At 38.6% G+C, this 20,986-nt stretch overlaps 1 protein-coding gene and 1 long non-coding RNA gene across 19 annotated transcripts in view; one reads left to right on the plus strand and one right to left on the minus strand.

Moving 5' to 3' along the window:
- cacna1g (calcium channel, voltage-dependent, T type, alpha 1G subunit) overlaps positions 1–20,986 on the minus strand; it is a 271,030-nt gene that overhangs the window by 127,826 nt on the left and 122,218 nt on the right. For all 18 annotated transcript variants that reach the window (XM_044338768.1, XM_044338766.1, XM_044338765.1 and 15 more), the window contains one exon: positions 17,764–17,897. In XM_044338768.1, coding sequence (XP_044194703.1) covers positions 17,764–17,897 — 134 coding nt within the window. The remainder of the gene's footprint in view (positions 1–17,763; positions 17,898–20,986) is intronic.
- LOC122971987 lies at positions 1,951–15,938 on the plus strand. Its single transcript, XR_006399610.1, has 4 exons — positions 1,951–2,086; positions 7,499–7,551; positions 10,848–10,918; positions 15,835–15,938. It is a non-coding gene; the product is annotated as an uncharacterized LOC122971987 (long non-coding RNA).

The raw sequence follows: 20,986 nt of genomic DNA on the forward strand, positions 1-20,986 counted from the left end.
ATAAAAACACAGAAAATGTAAAGGCAAAATGTTGTAGCCAATTATAAATTGCATGTATAAAATGCTCTCCCACTCTCACTGGGCAAGTAGTAATTAATCCTCTAATGATCTGAATCACATTTACATTCTTGCCTTTAGAGACGAATGCAATCCATGTGTTCTGGCAAACAACATGCTTTCATTCCAAAGCTCACTGGACTGCAACTAAAAGACCAGAAAGAAAAACACCACGCACACACACACACACACACACACACACACACATACACAAAGCAGTGTGTGTGTTTGTGCTTGTATATGGAGCGCAGCATACACGCAATGTTTGTGTGCCTGATAAACACTTGCGTATATTCACATGCACCCTCGCACAATCGACCTTCAAAAGGAGCAAGGAGGAGCGTGTGTGTGCATCCCCCTTCGAGATGTCAACAGCGGGTGAACGACTTGTCATTGAAGAAGAGGATGTGGCATCCACAGTACATAAAAGAGCAGCATCGGATCAGTCTGGCTCGTAACCTTGAAACAGCACAGACTCTTAACAGCCTTTGCAGTGGCTCTTTAGAGGCTCTCTAAGGCTGTGATGGGAGGTTAGAAGGACAGCGCTTAGAAGAGAGCGCGACTGTGGAATGCTTGAAAAAACGTTTTTCTTGTTTCTTGATCAGTGTTTATCGTCGTCCCTTCTCACACACACGCTCGCTCTCCTTGTGTGTGTGTGTGTGTGTGTGTGTGTGTGTGTGTGTTTGTGTGTATGTGGAGCAGATGCTGAGCACATGTGCAGCTTGAAGGGGCGTGCAGATGAAGGAATTCCCTCCTCGCACTGACTCCAAGTCTGTCTGTCTGACAAATTTGCAACACATGTATGTATGTGTGAGTGTGTGTGTGTGTGTGTGTGTGTGTGTGTGTGTGTGTGTGTGTGTGTGTTTGTGTGTGTGTGTGTGTGTGTGTGTGGACAAGCCTGTTAGTCACCTTAAGTGCAAGAAACTCCCCTGAAGGAATTAAGGTATGAATGTGTGTGTGTGTGTGTGTGTGTGTTAGTGCAAGCCCTTTCTGGTTTGTTACACTAAAGCATGCACTCTCTAACTCACAAAATCACGTACACACACACACACACACACGCAGAGCTGACAGATGGCCTGCAGTCCAGAGAGAGAAGGTAAATAAGTAAACAGTTAACAGAACAGCATCTCCAGCGGAAAGATGCTGGTATTACAGTATCTTCCAGTTCCTGGAAACAGGTACATCACATCAGCAGCTGTCATGTTCTGTAACAGCTGCCATGGACATTCAGGTCAAAAGATATCAACTAGCACATTTATGAAAGACTAACTTAGTAAAAAAATACCACTTTTGGGAGCACAAGCAATAACTGTACTCCACCAAAAACGATTAATATCCCAGCAGGAACATTAAGGGTAATATTATATATCACGGGAATTTAAAAACATTAAAGGGGCACTCCACCAAATTATACGTCAAAGTCAAAGTGTATTAATCAGCCTGTGAAAGGCACACTTGTGGCTCTGAAGGAGCTTTTTCAAGTATGGGAAAATTACTCTAAAGTTAAGTAATATCTGTTTTGACTTGGAAACTACTGAGTTGCATTATGGGGAGTGTAGGATGCAGAGTTTTTGGAGCTTGACTCATACCAGCAATTAGATGTCAAGATATCGCATCGATTTTGACCATTCTTTTTTTTTTTCAATTTTAACAGTAGCTTCTAATAGTTTCTTTTAATAAATATGAATAGATTAATATAGAGAAAACAATCAGCAGATTAATCAATAATAAAAATAATAATTTGTTGCAGCCCTGAAAAGATGATTAAAAATCTTACTTTTGAATACTAGAGACACATTATATGTCTTTATTATAACTTAGGAGATACAGCTTTGTTCCAGACCTCTGAATCATTATCCATATTTCTTTTTCTCTTTTTTTTCAGGGATTCAAATAAGTCTGGCTTTGTGTTCAATGATGTTTACTCGTCAGAGAAACAATGCACCCAGTCAGAGCTTTGTAGGAAGGATTAAGAACGAGGACATCAGCCTCTTGTGTGGATGAGATTGATGCAGCTGTACAGGTTGTTGTAAGTTGACTTACAGAAAAAAACCAACTCTCAAATACTTTTCATCTTCTTCATGCTAGTTGCCTGGCAACCTCACAGATACCTACATGGTGATGACAGGACTCCAGGAAGTCATTGCACCTGGCCATGAAACAGACCCGCATATAATCCCCCATAAAACCACAAATGAATTAATGAGCTTTAGAGGTGCCAGTAGACTTATTTCGTTACCTTCAGACAGAGCCAGGCTAGCTGTGTCCCTGCGTTTATGCTAAGCTAACTATACAGATATAAGTTATCTTTTGTCAAAAAAAACCAAATAAGTTTGAACTATTCTTTTAACTACTCCTAGCAAACACTACTGCTACAGTAATGTATGTCAAGTGAAAATGATGTTGAAAGGACAAATCAGTCACTACTGATTAGTTAGGTCAAAATAACAAACCCCTCCAAACAGAAAACAGCTTATATGAACAAGATGTCAGACTGAATAATGAATGGCCATACAGTCTGATTATCATGCTATAGGAAAAGGAGAATATGCCATAAATTCACTATGAATTCAGCGTTGAGTAGAACAGTCCCAATGGGAAATTCATGGTAACATTATCAGGATACCAATGGGAAAACTCATGTTTGAGGGCCACAGACACGCTATAAATCCCCAGAGCAATATAGTACAAATATTAGGGTAATTTTTCATCAGACAGAGTTACATAAACAAACTTAAAAGCGGATGATGAAGGATGTCTGTTGAAAAATAGTGCATGCAAAAACACTTGCTGCCCCTGATGAGAGCCAGATGAAAGTTTGGTGTGTTCAGTGAAAACTGACCCATCTCCCGTCATCTGGAATGAAGAAACAGCCAAGGAGAAATGGAGTGTATCAAACAAACGATGGAAACGACAGGAAGTTGTGCGCTGTTTTCGTCAGAGTCCGTGCCAGTGTTGATGATGCTGATACAGGGAAGGGCAGCGGGAGGAGGATTCAGAAATGAGAAGCAGGAGAGGACGGGGGAGGCCCAACCTCGGAGGGAGTTTTGCGTGAGGAGAATTCCCAAACTAAAGCCCGTGAAGTGAAGCGACACATGGGGACGGAGTCGAGGACAAAAAATTGTTTTACATCTTGTCGTACACAGTCTGATGCAATAGTTGTGCATATCTTGATATGGAGAAATCCTTACAAGGACAAACAACTCACAGAAGAATGTAATGAGATTCGTATGAATCATGCAATAAAAAGCAGTCAAAGACATACAGTGTGCACAAAACCACACACACATTTCTCTGGGCGTGTAGACAGCTTGCTTCTTAGCTCGTCCTCTTATTGCCGAGGGTGAGTGTGTGTGTTTGTGCCAAAACAGCCAGGCGCATGAAGGATGGTATACAGTTTTCCAGTTAAATCTCCTCCAAAACAAAGACAACAGTAGCTTGGAAAAGGTTTTGCGCAAACAGACACACAAACATACGCACATGCACACGCACACAGTAGACACAATGCCACCCAGAGAGACCTATAATAGGAAAAAATATGCAAGGCAGCTCAGGAATGTAGAACAGTGTATGTTGTCCAGCGTTTAACCCCTCCTGTCCTCACCTAACCTTTATCTGTCTGCCCTTCTGTCTGCATCTGTGTATCTGTCCATCTGCGTCAGTCCACTCATCCGTCTTCCTGCAGCTACAGCATGAGTATAATTTTAAGTAGCCACCAGTCCCATATCTGTCAGATAAATAAGAAGGAATGTGTGACTGATAGATGGACCAAAGGGCTAAATCTGGGTGGAATCAAGGTTGAGACTGATATAAAAGGAATTTCACCAGTGTATATTGTTTCATCATTTTCCTGGCTGGGTATCCATCTGAGTATTTTTATGCAAATCATGATGGATAGACTGAGAAAAGCTCAATGGAATAGACAAATTTTGATTGAGTCGCTTCAATTTTCATGCGTGATTTGATGCTTAGGAGTTTGTTTTAACAGTACAGAAATTATGTGATAAATAATGTTGGTGATACATTTGCTGAATAACTGATGAGGTGTGCTGGGGCTTTCATGCTGCCCTGCAAGTTGAAAAATAGCTTTGGGTGTTCTGAGTTATTTCCTGTAAAGAGCTGTGACTTCAAAATGCGTGTCAAGCAGACACTGTGCACGTCCACTGCTACAACCATTGATCGATCCACGCAGATGCCTGGTAATGGCTGTTTATATTGTTTGTCTTCTCACTCTGGGTAATATAAGAGGATTGATGTGAATTTAAAGTACAGCGGTAGGTCTGGGATGTGTTTACCCCAGTGTAAAATAAAGACTCAAAGCTTTTAGCCTAGTTTTGTCAAAGGAGGGAAAAACAATACACCTTCCAACAACATGACAGCTAAAATAAATACACTTTTTTCATGAATTTGTTCTTTAAAAATACAAGCAAGCCATTTGTTTTTACCAAATTTACATATTTTCGCTTAGTAACAACGACATTTATATGAAAACAAAGCTAATTGCTTCTACTCTGTCAAGTTCTCAACACTTAATAACCACTCTGCCTGCTGTTTCTTAGCAACCTCAAATTAATATTCATAGCTGGCTTCTGTTTTCGGTGGTAAACTGACTGTATGCTACCAGCCCAGCACCAAACAACAAAAGGACAAAGTTAGCAACTAGCTGGTGAGCAAGTGTAGCAGCTACAGAGCCATAATAGCCCCCTGAGCTGTATCCTTAATAAAGTCTGAAATGAACTGAATGGAACTAAACTGATATATACTGGACTTACATTTGTCAGGTCACCAGAAACGATGTTGCTCTGTGTCTACGGGGTGTCTACATATGCTAAAGTTTGCTAACACATTAGCCATATCAACTTTAAAGGGCATTAATACAATATGTCACACGTGATTTTTCAGCTTGTTGTGGGGTTCGGTCCCTTGAGAAAGAAAAACTGACGACAAAACTAAAACATAAGATGAGCAAAAGATAAGTGAGATGTGTTTAACCTCGCGTAGCTTACAAACTGGAAAAAGGGGGAAACTGCTAGCATAGCTTTGTCAAACATGAAAAAATACAACTCGAAAGCTTAAAAAATGCACTTTTGTCATGAGCATGTGCTCTAAAAGTACAACAAGCTATTTATTTTCATTATATAACACTGACATTTAGATGGAAACGATAAAGCTAATGTCTCTTCTGCTCTGTCAAGTTCCTTCCACCTAGCACAATAGCTACTTTATCAGTTTATAAGTAACCTCATCTCAATCTTAACCACTGATGCTATGTCTTTGTCTTCCTACTTAATTCTAAAGTATGAGAAAAAGGTGAGAGTGAGAAAAATTGCTTCCATACAAAAATAGATCTAATTTTGAATTGTTTTTGGGGCTATTTGCATAGAGAACACCCCAGAGTATATTCATTCACCGGAGAAATATTGCATCATATTCATAAACATGGAGGGTTATATTGAGCCAAGTTAATTCCTATCTTCAACTGTCACAGCAGTTCATTGATCCAGTCAACATGCTGCCTTACCTGTTTAACCCCACTGTGATTATTACATTATATATTGATATTAGATTATTGGATTATACTGCCTTATCACTGTGGCTGCACATTTCTCCATCATATTCTGTCCTGTCATTTCTCACTTATTAGGAACTAACCAGTCATCTGTCCTCTCCTCTTATATTCCTTTAGTCACATATTGTTTTCATTCTGTTCGCCTCCACACCACTGACAGACAAGCTGTCACACTAGATGTTCCTCAGCAACTGAATTATGAGTGATGGATAGCTCTTTGAGTGTGGCATGCGTGTGACTAAAGTATATATTGCTCCTATGGTGCACATAGCATTTTCACTTCAAAAATGCTATGTGCACCATAGGAGCAATTAGCCTTTGTGCTACAACACACATTCAACCAATATGTGCAATTCAGGTCACTGCATTGAGAACAGCTAACAATGAGAGTCTGATCATATTTCTAAAGAAAGTGCATGTAGTATCATTTGGCAGAAGTCCGGAGAGGAAAAACCACAGAGAACAGACAGATGGAGTGTTTTCATGCTGAATCAGATTGAAACTCTTTCATCAGCAACACTTTCTGCCATCATCCCACTCTGCTGCTTATCTAACCCAAATGTTAAGCAAGTTATTCTTCACAGTCATGGATGATTACTGAATATCTCTTTCTCATGCAGCAATCAGATACCATGAGGGAATTCTACTTTTTCTTGTCTCCAAACAGAAAAGTCAGAGGTCTTAGCTGCAGAACTGTACTTCTTTAGACCTGTTAGGCATTAAGTGTGTTGCTCATGGACACTTCGGAGTGGGCATATCCAAATGGCACTCTAGCCACCCCAATTTAGAATTGAATTCCTTTAACATGGTCAGACTCACAATGTACAGTTTTAAAAAGAAGGATCAAAATCAATGCAGCAGAACCAGAGATATTGTCTTTCTTATTCCACACATTCATCTTCCTTGTCAAAACCTGGCGCCTACATTACCCACAATGCAACTCAGCTTGATTCCCCTGACTCTTAGGATACAGGTGTGTTGTGCCAGTAGCTGTGCTAGTGATGTGTAGAACAAGAGACACCACTAAAAACTGTTCAAATTAAATAAGATATACAGCAATTATAAAATCATGTTATGTGCTCGTTAGCATTGCCTCCAGGAATCCATCCTCTTATATTCACAACAATAAAGCAAAGTATGTCTACAAAAATAATTACAAAAATGTGTCTCTTCTGCATATAAAATAGTATTTAGACCCACAGCTTCATGCAGGTCAAACAAAACTAAATGAAAACATGCTAATGAGGGACTTTACTTCAGTTATTAAAAAATGGCATGCTTACAATCAGTCAAAATGCAAGAACTGTTTATTTATGCTTGATTTTCTATGCACTATTAATGTCTACCTTAGAATATGTGATACTTCACTACTCCAACAAGGAGAAACCATACCCCAGGGACAGGGCTAGTAGCCTTGTATCTATCATAATGATTTAGAAAACTAGTAAAGATACTATCTGAAAGTAATGTACCATACATTCCAGCCAGGTTTAACAGATGGTTCTCTGTGGTTATGGGTTAGGGGTCACTAAACTGCAGAAATCATAATTATGTTTTTCACTCCTGTCCATGATCACAATACCTATCAGTTTAAGTGTGATTTACTCTCTGATACTCTGATACGCCACTTATCAATTATTACCACATGCTAACAGAAATTAAAATTTACAAGCAGTAGCAAGTGCTTTCCTGTCCCTGGTTTTGTGTCTCAGGCAGCACCCAGGCTGCCCTGTCTTGTTGGGGAGGTTGTTGGGGATATATGCAGCCTGGGAGGAAGACTGCAGTCTACTCAGAGCTGAAATAAGTACTTTCACCAACTCTGCATGTTTTTGGGTAAAAAAAAAAAAAGTAATCTCTGTTTTTTTTTTACAGTTAATAGCCTGCCTCCCCTCTTGATAATGAGAAACAACAGAGCTGTAACCAAGGTGAGTCTATTCTCAGGATAAATTCTTGCCGTTTCAGACACAGTTTTTCACTTGTTTCTATTAGCATTCACTTTCTGTGCATGGAGAGACTTTCCCACCAATGACTAATGAAACTAGAATTTAATTTGGGAACACAGTGTGAATCACCAGAGGCTGCTGGATGCTCTTCTCTATTACTACATTGTGATTTAGAAAGATAGTACAGTTTTACATGCAAATATATTCTGATGAAGCTTTAAAACACTCTGTGCACATTTCTGCTCAACCTTTTTTTTAACTTTATCTTTCTCCCCTCTATCTCTCCTGCATCCCTGCCCTCCTTTGCTCACTTCCACACTCCCTCCCTCCCTCGCTCTGACTGATAATCTATGGCTGATCTCCTGACCCACTTGTAGTTGGGGGATAATCTAACTAATGGAGGAAAACCCAGGTAGATAAGGGCACCCGTACAAGAAAATACAGCCGTATAGTCCTGAGGCTGTATATTGAAAGGTCATGGAGAATGGAAATAGAGCGAGCGGGAGAGGATGACAGACCTACTGCTGGACTCTTGACAGTGGACAGTTTGTTTAATGGCCATCATTGTTCATGGATGCTATATCATTGTCCTCATGCTCTTTTCTCTGGACTGCAACATCACTCATCTCCCCTTTCTCCCATTATAATCTCTCTGACTTTCTGACTCTGCTTTTAAATTAAAGTAACAGTTCATGTTGGGAAATATTCTTATTTCTTTCCAAAAGTAAGATGAGAAAATCAATATCAATCTCATGTCTGTCTGTTAAGTGTGGAGTTGGATTCAAGACATGTTTTTTTGCCTAACAAAAACTGGGCAGGGGCAGCTGCAACGATTTCACGATGAACAAAAGTTTATCCACCCACCCAGTATTTCTGTGCAGCATCTCTGGCTATAGCACAGCTTGCCAAATATGTTTTGTTTTGGTCTCCATACAGAAATGATGGTGCCAAACCAAGAAACTTCACTTGGACAAGACAGGAAATATTTCCAGTAACTCCATATTTCCTGGAAATATTTCCAGTAACTCACCATAAAACCACAATTTGTCAGTTTTTTTTCTGTATTTCCATCGTTTATTTAACCAGGTAAAAGTCACGTCAAGATTAAAATCTCTTTTTCAAGAAAGACCTGGCCAACACCTGTTATATGTACTGGTTAAACAAATTAGATATATCATGTTAATGGTAGGTGTATTATTACCACTAGATGCCACTAAATCCTACACACTGGACCTTTAAAAATGAGAAAGAAATGCATGCGAGTGTGAACTAGCTTATATATAATGTTTATTTGGTACCTCATCAATAATTCAACATATTGCTATGTTTTATCACTTCCGTTGTAGTTTTTTTTCTTACTGAGGGGATGATCATAAATAATTACATGATTACATCAACAACAAAAGTCTCTTCCATTTTGGCAAAAAATATTCTGCCAAAGTCAAAACCTAAGCAGTTAAAAGTTTGTGTAGGGTACTGGTGGCAATTCCCATCTAAAGTTGACGCAGCTTAAAATCAGAGCTGTGTCCCCATCTAATCCAAGTAACAGTAACTGTATAGCACAGTACCGAGCATGCATGTAACTGTCACCATCTTCTGCTATTAGAGTTATTACTTATTATTTATTACTGCTATTAGTGACTTACACCTGCACAGGAAGGTGTAAATTGTAAGTTCTATTTTAACTTTATGTTGTAACCAACTTATATGATGCAACCCGTTTTTTAAATCATAGCTTGAGTTACATATGAACTATCAAATCTTCTTATCTCACTCTCGGAAAGAAAGATGGTGAGTGTATTCCCCTGAGTATTGGTATTTTCTCTCATTTTCAGCTTTTCTTATCTTCCCTCATTGATTTTAAATACTTCTCCCACCTTCTGCCCCACTCTCACTTTGTCTCCCTCTCTCCCTCCTCTTTACATCTCTTCTTCTTTCTCTCCGTCTCCCTCACCTTCTCTTCTCCACTCTCACATTCTGTCTTCCTTCGGCTGTCCCCCATCCTAGGCTGGACCTGATCCAAAGTGGCATCAATAAATCATAAAGAGAACAAAGGAGGAGACACTGAGGATTGGATTCAGTGCTTCTCTCTCACCTCCTTTAGTGTGACTCAATCACAGGTCTGAAATCGAAGAGGATGTTATGAATATTTAAAGCCAGTTAAAGGTGCTAAGCTTGCATTTTAAATAGCAATATTTCATGGTAGAATTAATTAGATAGTTTCCTATAATTACCTTAAATGATTGGGACCATGGTCTAGATGATGGGTAGTATACCATATTGTCTCCACTTTGTGCCAGACAGTTCTAATATTTCACTGATTTATTGTAAGACCGCACTTCCAATGAACTCTTTTGCTCTCTTTAACTTCATTGTAGTAGAGAAACACACTGGATGATATCTATTTTTGATAGCCTCTCTTTGCTTCAGACATCCACAACTGTAAGAAACTCTTAAAACTTTCTGTCAGCACTGAAAAAAACAGTCCTTTGTCCTGATTGCACTTGAAAGCAACTAACACACTGTGTTGCACACAACAGTGTGGAGGCAAGTAGCACCGGACTCTGTTCTTGATGGTGGTATTTTTTAAATTTCTCAAAAGTAAAATTCCATTGATTTGTTAATATTAAAATGCTAATCACGTGCCTTTGATTAAAAAAAAAAAAAGCTGTTCTATTCTAGTTGATCCAGGATTACCAGATAATTAAATGAATAAGAAGGCAAAAAATATAATGGCTATCTGTTTTTGTTTGTTTGTTTGTTGGTTGGTTGGTTTTTTTGGGTTTTTTTTTTTTTTTTTTTTACAAAATATCATAACATCACAAAATTCTGTTTGTTTTTCTAACTTATCTAAATGTTTGCTTTTATTTGTGAAACACTGTATAACCTCACCTCTTCGGTGCTCTAACAATCTTTCAAACATTAAAATGAATTATGAAAAAAAAAAAGTTTAATTGGGCTATTTCATCACTGAGAAAATAACGAATAATGACCAGGTTTAAAATCATCATACTGATTGCTAGAGGATGTAAAAGTGTCTGAGTTACAGCAAAATGTCATATGGCCAAACTGACTGACACAGCCAAAATGAGTATTTTCACCTGTGGTGCCTCTCCTGAAACATCAGACCAGATTAAATATTGAGGGAGTGGGATGAAGCAATCGACCCATCCTGCCTCTGCTTCTCTTCCTTTCTCTTTCTGCCTTTCTCTGTCAATCTATTCCTGTTCCCTCCTAACTCCTTTTCCTCCTCACTCATCCTTTCTTTCTCTCTCCAGGAGAAGCCCAGCCACAGAGAGAGCGTAAAGTCGGATCGATGTACTATGGATAGGATACCCTGTCTGCTACAGTAAGTGCTTCTACACTCCCTCAGCTATTGATTGGGACTCCACTGCACCAATCGATAAATAAATACATAAATAAATGAAAACACTCTCTTAACAAGTCATTTTTATCTAGAATTGAGTTTTAAAATGTGGGTACAACCTGGGTACAATCAGTTCATTGTAATGCAGATAGACATTTTACATCTCTCTATGGATAGATGGATCTGCCTTTTTAGCAGTACTGTAGTACAAAACAGTTGTTTCATTTCAAGAGCCAAATGACACTGCAATAGAAATAAATAAAATTTCCATAACTCTGAAACAGAATATTTTTCACTTTATATATTTGTGATAAGATGTGACAAGTCACATTACATATGCATTTCATTCTGTGGCTTCTAACAGGACACTGACCTCTAAGCTCATTGAAAAGTGACTTTAAATAACACATTTATTCACAAACACAAAGCTGACTGATAAGAAACTAGGCTACAGAGCTAGCAAAGTGCTAAATTCATTATGCTGACTGCTCTGGGTTTGTTAGACTGGTTGTCTATTATTTGAAGGATAATTCGAATTTAGTTTTGTCTTATGTTTGCAGTTTTGTCCATTTCTATCAGTCATGATAACACTCTACCAAACAAAGTAATGAGATTTGAGAAATATGCTAATATCACCAAAATGAGGTTGGCTGACTGAGAGTTTGTTGGCTGAGACTATGAAAGTAAGACTCAAGTTGTAACACTGCAAATATCTCTTAATGTCATCTGGGTTTCCTTTTTATTTTTGGTATTGTTACCATGGTTATGATGTGAATTTGCACTTGCAGTCTGCTGTCCTTTTTTTCCTGGGAAATGTTGAAGAATGTGTTGCCTGGATCATTTCTTTCTTGAACATAAACTGTCTGACAAAACTAAGTGGTTACCATTGTCTATGCATGGCATAGACAATGCCGCTTCACATGAGTCAAAATGTTGACAACGAAAATAAAGACAGGGAATTTATATGCATTAAAACCACATATGTCTTGGCAGATGTAAAAGAAACAACTTGTTAACACAAGTCCTCTGAAGCATCAAGCAGCCTGACTGATTTTTTTTTCTGTTCACACTGGGTGCTGTTATCAGCTTTTTCACACTTCACACACACATGCAGCTCAAGAGTGATACATGACTGAGAGCAAACTAAGAACGGCAAAGTCAACTGCAAATGAAAAATTTAGCAAAACAGGTCTGGCCTGTGAAAGCATTTCAAATCATGCAGTCAGAAAAGGACTGATGAGATGAAAAGTGATTGTGAAATGATAAATATTGTTTTGTCAAGTGAGAATTTTCATCTACCAACAGAAAACTTTCTTTTCAAGTATGAAACTTCTATCTATATCTGATTTTCTCATTATCATGTGAATGCGGCACAACATCTTGAACTCCGTCTGCCATTCACCAGTCTAAAACTCTCCTTTTCCACATTGCACCTGTTTCGTACAACCACCCCTCCGCTGGTCCATCCCTCCATCATTCCCTCCTGACAGAGAGGTGATTAGGAGGAGAGAGTGCAGACCTGCTGAAAAAGCAGCTAAGCTGTAATTATCGTCTCGGAGAGAAACAACCAGTTCATCAGAGCCTTCCTCCGCAGACTTAACAACTGTTGCCAGGATATATCAAATGCTCGACAACCAGCCGTTACCTAGGTTACCGTTGTCTCCGTATGGCTGGGGGCTCTCCGTACAGATGAGATTTTTTTTCTTTTTAATTTCTTCAGAAATGGCAACATACTGTAGTGTCACCTATGAAAATACAGTAACATATTAACACACACACATGCATGCTCACACAACCACCTACACTCAGATGTAAGCCAATATACATGCAGACACTGGTCGATCCAGACATACAAATAGACCTTAATTTTTTGTGCCATGTTTTCTGTCACGCTCCATATTGTTCATGCTCTGATAAACACACATACATGCACAAACGCACACACACACACGCACACAGTTTATCTGCCAACCTTTTTCATAAATTATTTTTGGGACATTTCTCACAGTTTTTACATAAACAGAACATACGCATGCAGTAATGATCCCTGGCTTAATTTGAAACAACAACATCACAGTTGCATGTTAGGCTGAATTCACACCAAATCAGGCGTTATGGCAAAAACGCAGTCCTCCCATTCATTTAAATGGGGGTAGTGGGTTTAGGCTGTGGGTGTGGGGCCTGCAGGGGCGCTGCAGCGGCCTGCGGAATGAAAGTTGAACCAGAATAGACTCTTGGAGAGACGCAACCCAACGTCACGCTGCAGTGACGAATCAAAGCTGGCGAACAGACTGATCGAGAGAGAGACAGAGAGAGAGAGCAGTGGTAGCGAGACAGCCAGTGAATGAGGGGAATAAAATGTTATTTTCTGATTGTTTTTCCCGGTGGTTACAAATAAACACACCCACAACCCGCACCTCCGCACAACCCTGCGGAGGTGTGCCGCAAAGCCTGATTTGATCTGGATACGGCCAGTATATGCAGAACGCTGCACCAAAAAAAACCTACATTCGGTTTACCCGCTGTACCTGAAGTTTCCATCAACTGTATCTATAACCTATGAAGGCAAACAGGAGCTTTGTGATTTCCTCACATAGTGCACATCCGTGTGTATGTGACAAGAGCATGTCCTTGTACATATTTTGGAGTCACTGGATATTTGTAGACACATGTCAATATTTCAGCCTGTCAGTATGTAAACCTCACATCAGAGGTTTGTCTAGAACTTTTTCTCTCATTTTTTACTCTTAAAAAGATACATATCCAAAGTTACACGCGCATGTTTCTGCATATATAGACTTTTTCCATTCATATGTTACCACAATCTGTAAATCAACATGTTCAACAATTACAATCAGCTGGTCCTTACCATAGTTTATCTCAGCCACTTGTATTATTCTTATGAGGCGTGAGATGATACACACTTACACTTGGACCGCAATACAACATGTATACAGGCTTAATGATGTTATATGTTTACAATGTGATATTCACACAGAATATAACAGTCCACAGTCAGCATTTTAACTGATTCATTCAAACCAAATATTAGCTGTGCAGCTAATATTAAACATAAGAATTTTTGTTACAGTTATCGACCCCGCTTGGTTAAATGTAAAATAAAACTGAAAGCCTCAGTATGGTTAAAACAAAGGGTTTTCCAGATCATCTAACAGTGGTGAAAACAGGGTTTCAGAATCAGGAAGGGTTTTGCACAGTTTTCCTAACTTCAGACAATCACAACCGTCTCACACAACAGCCGGTCAGGCGTGCGGAGGTGTTAAAGTAGGCAGGGTTTCACTGTCAAGCTCTCCTTTTTTCATTCTTCACATGACTGCTTCTGTCACTTTTTGTGTGTACAAACAACTTCAAAACAATGAATGCCTATGACAATTCACGATTCATTGTGTCAAGACTATAAAGAGACACAAAAAAGACACAAAGCTCAGGGAGTAAGGTGGAAGCTGCCTTTAAGTAAAGCTATTTGGAAGGTAAAAACACTTTACACTAGTGGTGGGAGGGCATGTTGTATGACTGAGTTCTTTACTTAGAACTTGATTTTGTTTGTTGCCACAGTGATCATGTTTATCTGACTTCCAGATCAGCCACACATGTGCCACTCAAATATATTCATCAAAATTTCTTAAACTAACCCTTCAGTACACAGAATTGATGGATTTGTTTATAGCTAGGGTGACCAGATGTTCCAAAAAATTTGGGACAGTTCTGAATTACGAGCAGTTGTCACGAATCATAAATCCTGTCCTGTTTGTCCCGAAAATGAACCGTTAAGATAATATGAACAAGCTAAAACGAGAGCTGCCTGTATGCTGTGAGACTCGACTTGACTTGAGATTTGAAGGTAGAAATGCTGAGGAGACCTGACTTAGTGACACAGTAATATTGAAAAATGCTGCACTGAACATATTGTGTCTTTTGAAGTGCTGCCAAATTGTCATGAATAATTAATAACATAACAGAGATACTCACAACAAGCTGCTGCTGTCACCTGAATGAAATGTAGAAGACTCTAAATTCAAATGAGAGAAGCCTTTCATTAAATTATCAATTAGTCTACATGAATTAGTAGCTCAATTTTTTTTTTTTTTTACTCTCTGAATCTGTGAAAAAATTCTGATCAAATCACTTATGCTATAGGCTATAAATACTTCTTTCAGTAATTGAAAATGTCTTGTTTGTTTTTGTAAGATATGTAAGAGTATTACTGATGTGTTTTCACTTGTCTACTGCACTGATTAGACTATCATAAATAAAGGATTGTTGACATCATTCGACCTGTTTTAAAGCAGATGATGGAGAGTGCAGCCATCACAAGGAATCTGTGATATAAATATCTACAAAAATGTGTTTGTAAGCTCCTACAGCTTAATGACAATCTTAGCTGCTGTAAAGACATTTAAAATGACTTTAACATACCTGTCACCTGTGTGTAATGTAAACACAGCCAGGACACTGAGCTTCATATCATCCTCCAAGCCAATCAATCTATCACTCTATTTTATCCATATGCACAAACTGATCTTCATAATATTAATAACAAATTTATAAGAGTTAGAGTCTGATGTTAACATAAATTAATCTATACATTTCAATCCTTCTGACATTTAAAATTAAGCCACCAGTTAGAGTCATTGGTTCAGTTGTTTCAACATGAAAATGCTGTAAAATTTAACTGAACTAGATATTAACATTGTGAGTCAACTGAACTCAGGAATACTAGATTTGTTTCCATTGAGGTATTATTGAGCTTACAAAGTGACTTTCTGAGGTAAACATTATTATTGCTGTTCTAGAAACAATATATAGTTATTTTTAAAACACATATTACTTGAAATCCTGTTCTGATTTTCCTCTTCTTTTTTTTGTGAATAAAACAGAAGTTGCAGTTGTGAGTAGGGGGGAAGTGTAGCTGCAGGCAGCCACGGAGAAGGAGTGATCTGACATGTGTGTCATGCAGACAGATGTGATAGGCACTGCACTGATGAAATGAATAAAATAAAATAATTAATGAATTACACACTGTTACATACAACAAAGTCATTGTGTTTCTTTTTCCTAACGGCAGACAGTTGACTTCATGAACAAAAACAATACATTTTGGTATAGAGTTATGACTTTCATGTGTTTTACTGTTGGTTGACACTGAATGTAATCTACTGGAGGCCACGCCCACTGTGACCCACCCAACTCCCCTGTCCCGAATTCCACCCACTCTCATCTTGTCATCCTATCTATAGCTGTTATTTCAATCTTTCATCTCGCGCCTAAAGGTATGTCTTATTTAATGTATATCCGATCCTGCATTGCAGCAGTGACCCAGTTTCCCCCGCCACCTACATCATAATTTCATTTGTGTGCATCTAAAGAAAAAATCCCTATTCACCAAAGCTGCAATGTCCTCCTTTTCAAAAAACATTGCACCCGTTTTCATGAGACCTGTTTTACACTCAGTTCTGTTTTGTATGTTAAGTTTTAATCACTGAGTGGATTAGTGCCTGAATATCAGACATGAGGGTATTTCCCATTAAGTTCTGTTTGGTACTCTGGCACTGGATCAGTTGTTCCCTGAGCCAGGAGAGCCAATGGGGAAGCAGCATTTATCATCTATGATCTAAAAATATGTAAAGTCAAATGTATGATGTGGGTATAAAGAGAGGAGTAGAGGAATTAAATGAAAGAGGCCTGAGGAAGAAGCACACTGTTGCCATTACACACACGAGACCAAGACTGTAACGTTCAACTGCAGACAACAAGTGCTGCTCACAGGTGTGTTACTGCATAAAATGGGTGAAATGTATCTCAATTCTGCAGCTGAAGGATGTTGCAGCCACACAAACACACACACACAGTCACACACAGAGAGAGAGAGGGAAATGTGCCCTGTTCCTACTGATGGACAACAGAAGCTGTGACAGAAGGATGGCATTAAAAACCAGCAGGGGATGCAGTGTGATGAAAATGTCAGACCGAAACCAGCAGGCTATGTTCTATAACATGTTTAATCAAATTACAGTGTGTGTTTGTGTGTGTGCATCAGTGTATGTGTGTCACTGTCTGAGTTTGTACGTCCAGTGTGTATACATGCACTGTATGTATCTATGTGTGTAGGTATAGTAGGTGTATGTTAGTATATCTGCATCTCCTTTATAAATGTGTGCTTGAGTGTGCACGTTAATGTAAAAACAAGTATATTGTGAGCTTGGATTTGTGCATACAGCATGTGCCTGTGTATGCATGCATGTTATGGAAATTGTTCAGCAGCAAAAAATATAAAGGGGCCACAAAACATATTTAATCTGCAAGCCATGATTTGAGAGAGTGTAAAGGTTTTTCTAAGTGCGGGACACGTTTGAGCTGACAATTCTAATTTTGTATTCATTCATTAAAATCTGAACTTTGGCATATTCTGGCTACTTAAGAATTTAAGAGGGTGCTTGCTACCAATATCTTATAAAAAGGTTTTAAAAGGACAGTTAGGGTCATGTATTTTTTTACATTTAAATGTATAAAAATAGGGAGGGTTCTAACAGGTTGATGCTTCATCTCCAGTTCATGTCCGATGTCATTTGATTTGCTCTGAGGGCGGCAAGCCTTGACACAATAACATTTACAAACTATTACTCTCACAATTCTGTCCTTGCTCATGAATGTGTCCCTGCACTTCCAAATCCTGACTCGCAGATTGATTACCACTCAAATGTGTTGCACGTGTGTGTATACTGTGTCTTGTGCAAGCCTCCGGTGTTTATGCATGGTTATGCTTGGCCACCTGTGTGTTTGCATGTGTGTGTAGTTGTGTAACTCACCCAGCCACTACTATGAAGAAGTCCAAACGGTTCCACGTGTCTCCAAGGTAACATTTCTTCCCAAAAATCCCCAGAGCCACCATCTTGATCACCATCTCAATGGCGAAGAACGCGAAGATAAAGTCATCAAAGTCCTGCAGAGAGACAGACACAGAAAACACAAGTCAGCATTATGCAAGACCAATGTTGGCAGTCTGCTGTAAAGCAGGTTAGAAATGTAAACTGTGCTGCAATGTAACCTGTTTTAAAAGCAGGGTACTTTACAGCACAAACTGTTTATGCAGCCTTCCTCTTGAGAACCACTAACACTACATAAAGCCTTGATGTGAGAAAGAAACCATTAGTCATCTTGATCATTGTCTCATCTGTAACACAAACAAACATTTATGATTTTATTCAAGAATTTGACCAAGATACAGAATGTATTCAGCTGGACATTTACAGTTTAACAAGAGTCTATACAGCCATGGTGACAGCTCTGCTTTAAGCGAAATGCTAACATGAGCTAACATGCTCACAATGACAATGCTAACATTCTGATGTTTAGCAGGTATAACGTTTACCATGTTCACCATCTCAGTTTAGTGTGTAAGATTCGGTGCTAGATGAAAAGTCTGGGGATCACCAAAATTATTATAATTCATACTGTGGGAGCATGAATGTGTGTACTACATGTCATTATATTCAAATAAATCATTTTGTCTAGAGATTTCCCTCAAAATCACAAATGTCAACCTCATGGTAGCACTAAGGGAAAAGTAACAGAATCACCAAAAACATTAGGATACATCGTCTGGGGAACCATGAATGTCTATACAAACAAGATCTTTGAAATATTTCTCTGGATATGTGAAGCCTTTAACCTACTGGTGGTGTTAGATAAAGTCAGGGGATCTCCAGAGTTATTCAGATTCATACTCTGGGGACCATGAATGTCAAAAGTCAAAATTTTACATCAATCCATCTAAATATTGCTGCGATATTTCAATCTGGTATTCTGAGCGCTGGGTCTTAAGCATTACTGTACTGCAAATTGTTGTTATTCATCAGCCAGTCAGGATATGCTAATAAATCTGTGATCAGCTAAACATCCTGCCTAATTTTGGTGAATTGAACTAACTTTATAAACAATGTTTTGGTCCGTTGACCTTGGTCACATAAAATGCATTAATGAATTTATGAAATTTTGCAAGTGACCAAAATTTTTGATCAACGTACCTGTAAATGAGACCTGATGGTGTGCAATTGAAGTTGAAGCTGATAATATTGGCCCCTGCAGATGTATTTCTCAGGCTCCAATATCAGTCATATTAGATATTTAAAAATGGAACACTTTCACAATAATGTGATAGCTTATTAATCCCTGCAGTGCAATCCTGTTTTTTCTTTGTCCTGCTTCCTGCAGACAGGAAAAAAGAAAAGAGCTTTACCCGCCACCCTGCAGCTGCCAGGGATTTAGCGTCTTGCTCAAGGACACTTCAGGAAGCTAGATGCTTGCCCACAACACGGGTCCTTCATCCTAATGATGGTTTTGGCACCTTGCTGCTTTAACACTGAGTCATGGGGCAAACGTCTTCCGATCCAGAGAATATAAAGTAATAACCTGGAACAAGCCGCTCATTGCACTGATCAGTATTCCTGCCCTCATTATTGTCTGTCTGGCTGTCTGACTGAGCCTCAGCTCTCCAAATCATTATCAGACTGGACTGTAGAAGAAAACAAGGGAAAGAATGAGGACAGCAGTTGGACCGGAATTAAAAGAAGATAAGCTTAATTCTTGAAATATGAAAAATCAATAAATAAAGAAAGAAAGCAGAAGTGAGGGAATCGGAGATGAGGAGGAAAAAGAATGCAGCCCAAACTCAAAAAATAAAAGAACAATTCTGGAAGAAGATCAAGGCACAGGACACCCACTGACAGATGAGTCATCCCAACATGAAAAGAGAAATGTATAAATATATCAAATCCTGTTAGCTTAGGCAGAAGCTAGCCTCTCGCTGCTCTAAAGTTCACAGTAACAAAAAATTTTAATGTAGAGGTTCACACGGGAACGTATTTGTGTGTGTGTGTGTGTGTGTGTGTGTGTGTGTGTGTGTGTGTGTGTGCGTGCGTGTGTGTAGTTCTCATTCGTCCCATCTTTGGAAAGCATTCATGAATTCTGCCTAGAAAACAAAGATTTAGCCCACAGTGCTACAGTATTTCCAGGGCATACAGAGAAGGCATGACCTATCAGACAGGAGATTTCTTCAACAAAACAGCTGCCCGAGGTTAACTCCCTAATACTGACCATGCATCACTCCAGATGTTTTACACACTATTCATTTACTCCAAAGACAGAAGAGCCTCAGAGCAGATTGTTCAGTGACGCATGATCTCCCAAAAGAAAAGGTAGAAGAAAAAACATTGTGCTCAGTGTTTGATCTAAATTTAATATGAACTTTCTGACCGCTGGATCCAACTTTATATGAAGTGCACCAGGCGCCATATTGCAGTACATGACGTATTATACTGTGGTATGAATGTTATACAATGTCATCATGCAATTGTTGCAAACAATTATATATTATGTATCATTATTATTATTATTATTGAAGTGTACATACAATCTGAAATAAAACACTAAATAAATTACAGTTCTACCATTCTCATGTTATTTTTAGTGAGGGGTGACTTCACTGTTGCTTTTCAAACTTGGTTGGATGCAGAAACTTTCAACTGATCACTTTACAAGCACTAAAAGCTTCACTGAGCCACATTACATAGTAGTGTACAACATTTGCTCTCGCCCATCTTTCTATGCTTAAGTTAGCTTCCGTTAGCCTCATATTCAATTTTTGATTTTTTGGTTGAATATTCAGCATTTGGATGATTCCACTTAGTTCCAGTGCAGTTGTTTAAGGAATTTTCAAAAACCAGTACATTAAATTAAGGAAAAATAAAGTTTATAAATACAATAATATGAAGAAAAAAATGTTTGGAATCCAATCAAGAAAATTCTAAAAACAAAAGATCATTTCAGTGGAGAGCAGTTGGCAGGTATTCTGTTAAATCTCCTTCAACTTTTGCTAAAAACGTTGAAGGAAAAGATGAAAAGTTGATTTAACAGCTGTTTTAAAAAATATCTAGCCTTTTTAAAAAATGAAATTGATTGTGTGATTTGTTTCTAAAGATGTGTGTTTTCAGCACAAATGATGGAAGTCAAAGTATTGAGAGGCGGACCAAC

Source organism: Thunnus albacares, chromosome 20, assembly GCF_914725855.1.
Source record: "Thunnus albacares chromosome 20, fThuAlb1.1, whole genome shotgun sequence".
Taxonomy (NCBI): Eukaryota; Metazoa; Chordata; class Actinopteri; order Scombriformes; family Scombridae; genus Thunnus; species Thunnus albacares.